General features: G+C 43.4%; 1 protein-coding gene across 1 annotated transcript in view; it reads right to left on the bottom strand.

Moving 5' to 3' along the window:
* CREBL2 (cAMP responsive element binding protein like 2) overlaps positions 1–5912 on the bottom strand; it is a 33174-nt gene extending 27262 nt beyond the window's left edge. Inside the window, exon 1 of the mRNA XM_065403082.1 lies at positions 5809–5912. Within this exon, the coding sequence (XP_065259154.1) occupies positions 5809–5823 (15 nt within the window). The 5' untranslated portion in view covers positions 5824–5912. The remainder of the gene's footprint in view (positions 1–5808) is intronic.
* Positions 5913–12539: the final 6627 nt, after the last annotated feature.

Here is a 12539-nt window from a genome sequence, read left to right as displayed (position 1 = left end):
GAGCATACATTTTCCAGACTTGATATTTAGACCACTATGCCTCTCCCTTTCAGTACTTCCAGAGTTTCCTATTTTAAATCATATACACTGTCAAACATAGAAGCATAAAATACATCTTAAGGTATTATTGCTTTTAATCTTTTATAATTTATAAATACAACTGTAAACTAAGGGAGTATTTTGCTTAACTCCAGAATTTGAGCCTATATACATACATTCTATTATATATATACACATGCACATACATACACACACACATTAGAGATGTAAATATGGGTTAAAAGTCATTTAACTGGTTAACCGTTAACTGAGGTCCCTCTAGACGGCCAGCGTGGCCAGGGCTGGGGTGCCGCCGACCCACCTGGCACAGCAAGGCCGGGACTGGGGTCCCCCTGGCTGACTAGCTGGGATCCCTCTGGCCAGCCAGCACGGCGTGGCTGGGGCTGGGATCCCTCTGGCCAGCCGGCACAGCGCAGCGAGGGCTATTCTGGCCGGCGTCCCTCCAGGGTTAACGGTTACGGCCACTTAACCTTTTACATCCCTAATACACACAGAGTAGGGGCACAGAAAACAAAATTTATCAAACAGAATGACTGAACTCTGGTGGATGCAGCTATAACATGACTATTCCCATGCTAATGCAACTTTATCATCTCAGCTTTTATAAGGAAATTCCTTCCCCAGGCATAGTTGTTCAAACCACAGATAAGGCTGGAAGTGAACCTAAGATCACCTACTTCAGCCCCTGCAAGTAGGAAAACATGAGTCAGTGGAACTTTTAGCAGATTACAGAGATCAAACTATGCTGGCCTTGAACCACATCAAACTGCACACCTAATATGATCAGGTACTATTACAGTGCTTGTCCCACACTGACACAGCAGTCTCCTGTTGTACAATTCAGTGAGAACCCTCCCAAACACAAAATGGGATCCACTGAATTTAGCCACCAATGGTTCTGGCTAACCTGCAGCGTGAAGAGTTGTTGCTAAGGGCGTCAGAGCCCTTTAAGATCGTTATAGACAATAAAACCTTTCTAAGTAGGGTGCACAAATTCAGTAATACCAGTAATGCCTGAAAATACTAGTTTAGTGTCTGTTCCCATTCAATTCTTAGCCTTTTCAGATGAAGTTGTTGTTGCTTGACACCTCCCAGGATTAGATCCTAGAGATAATCTCTTATGGACAGCACTTCCCCTTCCATTTAAAATTGTTAAACATCCCACTGCAAGTATTTACATGTTTACATAGAAAAGTAATACCAGGAAAGTGTATTTTAATCTGAAGGTAGGAAAGCCACCATATATTTGCTTTCCTCCTCCACAAGTAGAAATTCCTTCCAGGAAAATTCTGGATACATTTAACTTCAGCTAAGACCTTCTTACTTATGGGGTGCTAAAACTCAGTTTATTTAGTGAATATGGGCAGTAGCCCTTTCAAAGAAAACAGATTACTGTGTATGTTGTTTATCATGTGACAATCTTGACACCTCACAAAATACACTTAAAGCTAAAAATTTTAAATATACCACAAATCTGAAAGATCTTCAAGCCTTTGAGAGTTAATTCTGTGGCAGGACAGAAGAAAAGATTTTCCAGGAAAAAAAAAATAATAATAATTCAGGCAACACCATTTTGCCTTAAATGCCTCAAGGACCAAAACCCCCATGACCCTTGTGACCCTTCATAACTACAGACCTGATCCCACAAGCAGCTTCACACAGGCAGACCCTTGCACCCACACAGAACCCTGCTGATTTCAATGACAGTGCACCCATGCGGAGTAGCTTGCAAAATCAAGGTCTAACAGGGCAAAATAGTATATACTAATATTAAAAGCTTAACATGAAACCCTTACTGAAACAACATATTTATCAACTTCTACAATAACTTAGCTGTAGTTGTGACCCTAGGAGTCCCTGAATGCCCACTGGCACAGGGCCTACCATACTGTAACTCTCAAGGCCTGACACACTCATTTCCCCTAACACGCTGTTGTTATATGAACCTAAAAGGCATCTTGTAAGGAATTCATATGTAAACCGGTGACACGCTGGTTCCGAAAACCATCGCTTGATATATGTACTGGTTATGTATAAAAATAGGGCTGTCAAGCGATTAAAAAAATTAATCGTGCTTAATCGTGCTTAAACAATAATAGAATACCATTTAAATATTTTTGATGTTTTCTACATTTTCAAATATGTTGATTTTAATTACAACACAGAATACAAAATGTACAGTGCTCACTTTATATTTATTTTTTATTACAAATATTTGCACTGTAAAAAACCAAAAGAAATAGTATTTTTCCAATCCCCCCATTACCAGTACTGTAGTGCAATCTCTTTAACATGAAAGTTGAACTTCCAAAAACTGCATTAAAAAATAAAACAATGTAAAACGTTAGAGTCTACAAGTCCACTCAGTCCTATTTCTTATTCAGCCAATCACTCAGACAAACAAGTTTGTTTATATTTGCAGGAAATAATGCTGTCCGCTTCTTGTTTACGTCACCTGAAAGTGAAAACAGGTATTCACATGGCACTGTCGTAGCTGGCGTTGCACGATATTTACATGCCAGATACACTAAAGATTCATATGTCCCTTCATGCTTCAATCACCATTCCAGAGGACATGCGTCCATGCTGATGACGGATTCTGCTCGATAACGATTCAAAACAGTGCGGACCAATGCATGTTGATTTTCATCATCTGAGTCAGATGCCACCAGCAGAAGATGGATTTCCTTTTTTGGTGGTTCGAGTTCTGTAGTTTCTGCTTCAGAGTGTTGCTCTTTTAAGACATCTGAAAGCATGCTCCACACCTCGTCCCTCTCAGATTTTGGAAGGCACTTCAGATTCTTAAACCTGGGGTTGACTGCTGTATCTATCCTTAGAAATCTCACATGGTACCTTCTTTGCGTTTTGTCAAATCTGCAGTGAAAGTGTTCTTAAAATGGAACAACATGTGTTGGGTCATCACCCGACATTGCTATAACATGAAATATATGGAGAAGAATGCGGGTAAAACAGAGCAGGAGGCATACGATTCTCCCCCAAGGAGTTCATTCACAAATTTAATTAACGCATCATTTTTTTAACGAGCATCATTTGCATGGAAGCAAGTCTTCTGGAATAGTGGCTGAAGCATGAAGGGGCATACGAATGTTTAGCATATCTGGCACGTAAATACCTTGCAATGCCAGCTACAAACGTGCCATGTACATTTTCAGGTGACATTGTAAACGAGAAGCGGGCAGCATTATCTCCCGTAAACGTAAAAAAACTTGTTTGTCTTAGCGATTGGCTGAACAAGAAGTAGGACTGAGTGGACTTGTAGGCTATAACGTTTTACATTGTTGCATAACTGCACTCAAAAACAAAACAAACAAAAATCTACATTTGTAAGTTGCACTTTCACAATAAAGAGACACTATAGTACTTGTATGAGGATAATTGAAAAATATTATCTCATCATTTTTACAGTGCAAATATTTGTAATAAAAATAATAATATAAAGTGAGCACTGTACACTTTCTATTCTGTGTTGTAATTGAAGTCAATATATTTGAAAATGTAGAAAAATATCCAAAAACATTCAATAAATTTCAACTGGGATTCTATTGTTTAACAGTGCAATTAAAACTGCGATAAATCACAAATAATTTTATTAATCATGATTACTTTTTTTAGTTAATCGCATGAGTTAACTGCGATTAATCGACAGCTCTAATAAAAAATGATGTGTATTTGCTGGGAATATGTTCTTAAAATGCGGGCTGGAGGCAGTACATAAATCCAGTCTGTCCTAGACAAAGGAACGTGGATTCATCTGTGTAACCAGCTTCATTACAGGCAGGGGACAGTGAAAGTACATTCACCTACAAAGTAAACAAAGCATTCAAGTTGACAAGCAGCAGCTTAGCAAGTTCAAGGGGGGCCCAGAATTTGCACCCAGGAATTGTCCCTGGCACTTGAGGCAGAGACAATGGTCTTTGGGTACTATAAGAGGAGCAAAAAGACATTTTAGTTATCCATCACTCAGGGGACATTGGGTACAGCAACCTCTGAACCTGTGAAACTTGGACCCCCCTGCCCGTAGGGCTAGAGATGCTGGTGACTTGATGTAAGAAAGAAAATTGCTGAGGCAAAGATCGTAACTTGCTACAATTAAATTTTAGTCATGAGACAGCGTTTTGTTTTGTTTGTAACTATACTTGTCTCTTTTTCTTGTGCTTAATATCACTTAAGTCTCTGCTCTTTGTTAATACATTTATTCTTGTTTTGTTACAAACCGCCTCCATGCTGGGTATTAAAGTGACATGTGACTCCACAGCTAGCTCTGTCTCTCTGGGGGGAGCAAATTTAGTAATTTTTGTGTGTTCAATGAGAGGGACTAGACACTCCAGAGATACATCTCTGGGGGAATTTGGGTTCACTGTATGTTATCTGCAAGGCAAGGTTTAGACTGGCAGGAGTTTGGTGGTGAAGCAGACAGAATGGTGTGGCAGCGAACACACAGTCTAATCTCTAGCAAAGCTCTCACCTGGTAACGCAGTGGCTTACAGTTCTGGCTGTCCTGATCAGAACATCACCGTTGTATCTTATAATATAAATATGTGTTTTTAAAAGAAGTGATGCTATGGTGTTTTCTTATGCAATTAAGACAGATTAGCACAGGTAGTAATAAAAGAAACGAAAGAGAACTGGATGGTCTCAGAATTCGTAATGGGATATGTGCCTTTCATTTCTCCATTGCTGGTTTTAACCCAACCCAGGTCAGAGTTTAGCAAGTGCCTGACAGCATTTTGGTAGCCTAACAGCAACTGTGTTGCTGATCTCAGTCCAGTTCCTAGAGAACAAGTGTCCATGGCTCAAAACTATTACAGCCAGCACATAAATGAATCAAAATACCAACATTCTGCTGGCCATCTCAGGTGAAAAGCTAAGGATTGAATGGGAACAGAGACTAAACTAGTCTCTCATCCCAGCAATGGCTCTCTAGCTCAGGTCTGAGGCACAGTGGTACTAGCAAGTGAAGGACAAATTTGTGCCACTGTTTCTGTGATATTTGCTGTGTGTGACTGAAGGATCTCACCCTCCAGAGTCATCATCATGTTTTTATGAGTGTGCCACACAGAAAGGGAAGGGAATAACAGTTCTCCCTACTTTTTGACACCTCTATCTTCTTTAATTTGCTACTACAGTACCTTGCCTTTATTATAATTTATTTACACTGAAAAGACAGATCATCACAGGAACACAGAATTAACCACACCACATCAGGCCATTGGTCTGGAACCAGTGGCCCATATCCGAAGCTTTACAGGTAGATTAGAAAGCAAGAATTGTGCAATGCAGCACATGGTGGGTGGGGTGGAGAAAGGGGGAGGCCTTCCTCACACCTAGAGTGAGGGTGAGCACGCCAAGCAGGAGAGATCAGCCCCCTTTTCCCAATATTCACAGCTACAAATGCCCACCGGAAATGGCTAGAAACGACTGTAAAACAGCAAACCAGGTTAATCCCACCCGCAATTCCCGCGTGATGCTGCGTCACACCCCCACAGCTTGTTCCCCCTCGGGCCCGAAGGGGGGGCACAGATTCAGGGCCCAGTGGGGGGGGGGGGCACATCACTGTGACACCTACGTTTGGCCAAACCCACTGAACAGTCACGCGAACCGCGCACGAGGCAGGGCCGCTGCCGGGCCCCAGCGGCCGCCCCAGGCTGGCGGGAGGGGGCGGGCAGAGGGCTTAGGGCGGGGGGGTCCCAGGCTCACACCGCCACGCGTCAGCCGCGCCCGGCCCACCTTGCTGTCATCCATGGGAGCCGCCAGGCCTGGCCCCGGAACAGCCGCCCGCCCGCGGCCCAGGCAAACGCCGCACGAGCAGCCGAGGCCCGCGCCAGCAAAGTCCCCCCGGGCTGGCGGGTCACAGCGGCGCCAGGGCACCCGACACAGCTACTCGCCCCGCCCAGGAACAGGCCCCGGCCCGCTCCATAGCGCGCTGCGCGGTTTGTTTACAGCCCCCCCTTCTCCCCTCAGCGGCGGGCGGGGTGAGCGCTGGGCGGGTGCATCCTGGGAATTGGAGTTTTGTTTTCCGTCGGCAGCCTCCACAGTCTGTGCAGGCCTCTAGGCCAGAGAACTACAGCTCCCATGGAGCCAGGCGCGGCGCGGGACGCTGCGTGGCGCGGTGCACCCTGGTAGTGGTAGTTTTGTAGCATTGGGAAGCTGATAGGTTAGGAGGAGGAACCGCCCAAATGAAAACTACGTTTCCCAGGAGGCAGTGAAAGGGACCGGCCCGTATAGGGCTTTCGGGTCTGAATCGGGCAGATACCAGTTAGCTGTATGTCTGCAGCAGCTATCCTGGCTCATGGCTGGTGAAGAGCGGGGGGGCCTCCAGCAGGAATGGCTGCAGAGCACCCCGGGATGAGCTAATGGGTGGCATCTCCTGGCGCCACCTCTGCCAAGGCAGCAAACACTACCTGCACCACAAAGCAGCTGGGAATCAAACATTAAATCCAAGTGAAGCTATGACACTGCAAACCACATCCCTTCCTATCCAGCAATCTCTCTCTCTCACACACACTCTCTCTCTCTCTATCTCTCTCTGACACTAACCTCCTGGCCAGGGCAGAACAAACATCCCCACAGAAAACCAAAAATCACTTGCGATGCTAGAGCAACACTGGCAGTCACACCGAGCTTTGACTCCTTGGGAAGAACAAAACAATGGTCAACTAGACTGCTATAGTGCCATACACAGAACTATTATGCTAGGAGACTGGCTCGTGGCGGTGCAATGAAATGTAAATGTAATAAAACAGTAATAATAATGGGTGATTTAAATAATTTAAACTAATCACAATTCACATCAGTATAAAGTTTAGAGAAATATTTCTTTCTATTCTCACTGAATGTATGGATTATGTATTAGTACGTAAACTAAATTATGACCTATAACTGGTATCCTAGACACCTGGATAAATCTCATGACTGGAGTATTGGTCTAGAGGAGTATAACTTATTAACAAGGACAGGCGGGGGGGGGGGGAAGGGAGGAAGTGTTTCCTTATATATATTCTTGATGTATATTTGTTCTGGGGTCCAGAAGCAGGTAAGAGGCAGACCAGTTGAAAGTCTCCGGGTAAAGATAAAAGGAGAAAAATTAGGAGTGATGTCATGGTAGAGGTCTATGATAGACCAACAAATCAGGAAGAGGAAGTGGATGAGGCATTTCTAAAACAAATAACAAAAATACCCCAAAAACAAGACCTGGTAGTAACGGGGAACTTTCATTCCCCAGACATCCGTTGGAAAAGTAATATAGCAAATCACAAAATTTCCAATAAGTTCTTGAAAGGTATTGGGGACAATCTTGTTTCAGAAGGTGCAGGAAGTAACCAGAGGCATAGCCATTTAGACTTTATTCTGACCAGCTGGGAGGAATTGACTGTGACTCTGAAGGTGGACAGCAATTTGGGTGAAATTTCATGATTCTAGGGAAAGGAAGAAGTGAGAGCAGAAGAATAAGTACAATGGACTTCAAAAAAGCAGACTTAACAAATTCAGAAAACTGATAGGTAAGGTCCTATGGGAAGAAAATCTAAGAGATAAAGGATTACAGGAGGGTTTATAAAATTGGCGGATGACACCAAACTGGGAGGGGTTGCAAGCACTTTGGAAGACAGGATTAGAATTCAAAATAACCTTGACAAATTAGAGAATTGAAAACAACCAGATGAAATTCAATAAAGCCAAGTGCAAAGTACTACAACAAGTACAAAATGGGAACTACAAAATGGGAAATGACATCTGAAAAGGATCTGGAATTTATAGTGGATCACAAATTGAACATGAGCCAATAGTGTAATGCAGTTGCAAAAGGAGCTAATATCATTCATGTGGTGTGTTATATGTAAGACACAGGAGGTAATTGTCCTGCTCTACTTGGCAATTGTGAGGCCTCAGCTGATGCACCACACTTCATTAGAGATATGAATCATAGAATATCAGGGTTGGAAGGGACCTCAGGAGGTCATCTAGTCCAATCCCCCAGCTCAAACCAGGACCAATCAGTAGAGAGATTTTTACCCCAGTTCCTTAAATGGCCCCCTCAAGGATTAAATTTACAACCCTGGGTTTAACAGGCCAATGCTCAAACCACTGAGCTATCCCTTCCCACCATGAATAAATTGGAGAGAGTCCAGAGGAGAGTGACAAAAAGTTTAGAAAACCTGAGCTAAGCGGCAAGGTTAAAAAAAACTGGGCATGTTTAGTCTTGAGAAGAGAACACTGAGGGCTCTTATACACTGAAAACTTACATCAGCATAGGTCTCACAGGGGTGTGAAAAATCCACCCCCCTGAGAAACGTAGCTATGCTGACCTAACTCCCAGTGTAGACAGTGCTAGATCAATGGAATAACTTTTCTGATGACCTAGCTACCACCTCTTGGGGAGGTGGATTAACTACAGCAAGAACAGCAAGAGTCTACACTGAAGCACTACAGTGGTGCAGCTGCACTGCTATCGCATTTTAAGTGTGGATATACCTTGACTGGGGACCTGATAACAGTCTTCAAATATATTAAGGGCTGTTATAAAGAGGATAGTGACCAGTCATAATGGGCTTAATCTGCAGCAACGGAGATAAGAACATAAGAACATAAGAAAGGCCGTACTGGGTCAGACCAAAGGTCCATCTAGCCCAGTATCTGTCTACCGACAGTGGCCAATGCCAGGTGCCCCAGAGGGAGTGAACCTAACAGGCAATGATCAAGTGATCTCTCTCCTGCCATCCATCTCCATCCTCTGACGAACAGAGGCTAGGGACACCATTCTTACCCATCCTGGCTAATAGCCATTTATGGACTTAGCCACCATGAATTTATCCAGTCCCCTTTTAAACATTGTTATAGTCCTAGCCTTCACAACCTCCTCAGGTAAGGAGTTCCACAAGTTGACTGTGCGCTGCGTGAAGAAGAACTTCCTTTTGTTTGTTTTAAACCTGCTGCCTATTAATTTCTTTTGGTGACCCCTAGTTCTTGTATTATGGGAATAAGTAAATAACTTTTCCTTATCCACTTTCTCAACATCACTCATGATTTTATATACCTCTATCATGTCCCCCCTTAGTCTTCTCTTTTCCAAACTGAAGAGTCCTAGCCTCTTTAATCTTTCCTCATATGGGACCCTCTCTAAACCCTTAATCATTTTAGTTGCTCTTTTCTGAACCTTTTCTAGTGCTAGAATATCTTTTTTGAGGTGAGGAGACCACATCTGTACACAGTATTCGAGATGTGGGCGAACCATGGATTTATATAAGGGCAATAATATATTCTCAGTCTTATTCTCTATCCCCTTTTTAATGATTCCTAACATCCTGTTTGCTTTTTTGACCGCCTCTGCACACTGCGTGGACATCTTTAGAGAACTATCCACGATGACGCCAAGATCTTTTTCCTGACTCGTTGTAGCTAAATTAGCCCCCATCATGTTGTATGTATAGTTGGGGTTATTTTTTCCAATGTGCATTACTTTACATTTATCCACATTAAATTTCATTTGCCATTTTGTTGCCCAATCACTTAGTTTTGTGAGATCTTTTTGAAGTTCTTCACAATCTGCTTTGGTCTTAACTATCTTGAGTAGTTTAGTATCATCTGCAAACTTTGCCACCTCACTGTTTACCCCTTTCTCCAGATCATTTATGAATAAATTGAATAGGATAGGTCCTTGGACTGACCCTTGGGGAACACCACTAGTTACCCCTCTCCATTCTGAGAATTTACCATTAATTCCTACCCTTTGTTCCCTGTCCTTTAACCAGTTCTCAATCCATGAAAGGACCTTCCCTTTTATCCCATGACAGCTTAATTTACGTAAGAGCCTTTGGTGAGGGACCTTGTCAAAGGCTTTCTGGAAATCTAAGTACACTATGTCCACCGGATCCCCCTTGTCCACATGTTTGTTGACCCCTTCAAAGAACTCTAATAGATTAGTAAGACACGATTTCCCTTTACAGAAACCATGTTGACTATTGCTCAAGAGTTTATGTTTTTCTATGTGTCTGACAATTTTGTTCTTTACTATTGTTTCAACTAATTTGCCCGGTACCGACGTTAGACTTACCGGTCTGTAATTGCCGGGATCACCCCTAGAGCCCTTTTTAAATATTGGCGTTACATTAGCTAACTTCCAGTCATTGGGTACCGAAGCCGATTTAAAGGACAGGTTACAAACCTTAGTTAATAGTTCCGCAACTTCACATTTGAGTTCTTTCAGAACTCTTGGGTGAATGCCATCTGGTCCCGGTGACTTGTTAATGTTGAGTTTATCAATTAATTCCAAAACCTCCTCTAGTGATACTTCAATCTGTGACAGTTCCTCAGATTTGTCACCTACAAAAGCCAGCTCAGGTTTGGGAATCTCCCTAACATCCTCAGCCGTGAAGACTGAAGCAAAGAATCCAATTAGTTTCTCCGCAATGACTTTATCATCTTTAAGCGCTCCTTTTGTATTTTCATCGTCAACGGGCCCCACTGGTTGTTTAGCAGGCTTCCTGCTTCTGATGTACTTAAAAAACATTTTGTTATTACCTTTGGAGTTTTTGGCTAGCCGTTCTTCAAACTCCTCTTTGGCTTTTCTTATTACACTCTTGCACTTAAGTTGGCAGTGTTTGTGCTCCTTTCTATTTGGTTAGGTTAGATATTGGGGAAAACTGGAGATAGTCAGTCAGTGATGCCTAGGTTAGGTTTCTGTCCCTTTCTTCGGGGCTATGTTTATTGTCTTCACAACCAAAGAAAGAAAAGAGTGCAAAAAGCAACGCAAACAACAGTCTGGTTAGGAGTTCAGACTGGAGCCATCTGACCTCCATTAGTTACCAGGTAAGGGCGTCTCTGACCCAAGTGCAGGTGGGACAGCCCTGGTTACCAGGATGGAGAATCAAGCTGAGTCTTCCCTCCACCTTTTTGTGAAGCTGAGATCTTTGTTATATTGTCCAACTGAGATTCTGAGCCAGTCCGTGAGGTCCTGATCAGCTATCGCTGTCAGCTGATTCCCAGTACCTGTCTGCTGGGCTTCACTGGGTTGGCTGCTCCCTGTTCCCCCCACTGGACTATTAAAGGGGCAGATTGCCATGTTACACACCTCCACCCCAAGCATGGCATCAGGTATACCAAATCTCTTCCCCTCCGCCCCATCCTGTGAAAAAAAGTCCACATTCCCATGGGTGGTTCCAGGCTGGTGGTGAACTGTAAACATATTTAGCTGCAGGGCTAGGTACCATTGTGTCAGCCTGCAATTCGTTTCCCACATGGCATGCAGTCACTGCAGTGGGGCATGGTTGGTGATGAGGATGAAGGGTGCTCCAAGTAAATAATACTTCAGGGCCTCATTGGCCCACTTTATTGCCAGGCACTCCTTTTCAATCACCACATAGTTTTGTTCATGGGTTAGAAATTTTCGGCTCACATATAATATGGGGTGCTCCCCATCCTCAGACACCTGAGAGTCAACAGCTCCCAACCCCCCATTCAGAGGCATCCAACCTACAGGATGAAATCACTAGAAAAGTCTGGTCCTATGTAAAAACTGTGTGCTGCAAAGGATTCACTTTATTTCTCCAAATGCATCTCCACACATGGGAGTCCAATATACCTTCTGAGGTATCTTGTTGAGCAGAAGATCCATTATAAGGAGCTGTGATTGTTGAGAACTGGGGTATAAATTACTAATAGTATTCAGCCAGCCCCCAAAAGGATTTCACTTGTCACTTAGTGGTGAGGACTAGAGATTCTGCAATGGCCTTTACCTTGTCTAGCATCAGTTTGATTCTCCCATTCCCCAGGGTGTATCCCAGGTATTTTGTTTATGCTCAGCCAATCGGCCATTTAGTGGGCTTTGTGGTGAGGCCTGCTGCCCTGAGGGATTGGAGTACTGCTCTGACTCGTTGGAGATGCTCTGCCCAGGTATTTGTATACCACTATATTACCCAGATAGGCTCCAGCATATGCTTGGTAGGATAGCAGTATCTTTATCCATTAGCCTGTGAACTCAGCACTGATAAGGCCTCAACTGGAACCAGTTCTGGGCATCACACTTTGGGAAAGATGTGGACAAATTGGAGAAAGTCCAGAGGAGAGCAACAAAAACGATAAATGGTCTAGAAAACATGACCTATGAGGAAAGATTGGGGGGGGAAATGGGTTTGGTTAGTCTGGAGAAGAGAAGATTGAGGGGGACATAGCTGTAGTCTTCACATACGTAAAAAGTTGTTATAAAGAAGAGGGTAATAAATTGTTCTCCTTAACCACCAAGGACCGGACAAGAAGTAATAGGCTTAAATTGCAGCAAGGGAGATTTAGGCTAGACATTAGGAAAAACTTCCTAACTGTCAGGGTAGTTAAGCCCTGGAACAAATTACCTAGGGAGGTTGTGGAATCTCCATCATTGGAGGTTTTCAAGAACAGGTTAAACTAATACCCGTCAGGGACAGTCGAGATAATACTTAGTCTTGCTTCAATACAGGGGACTGGGCTAG

This window comes from Emys orbicularis, chromosome 1, assembly GCF_028017835.1.
Source record: "Emys orbicularis isolate rEmyOrb1 chromosome 1, rEmyOrb1.hap1, whole genome shotgun sequence".
NCBI lineage: Eukaryota > Metazoa > Chordata > Testudines > Emydidae > Emys > Emys orbicularis.
Note: the sequence above shows the minus strand (reverse complement) of the source record. Positions and strands in the feature narration are given on the sequence as shown.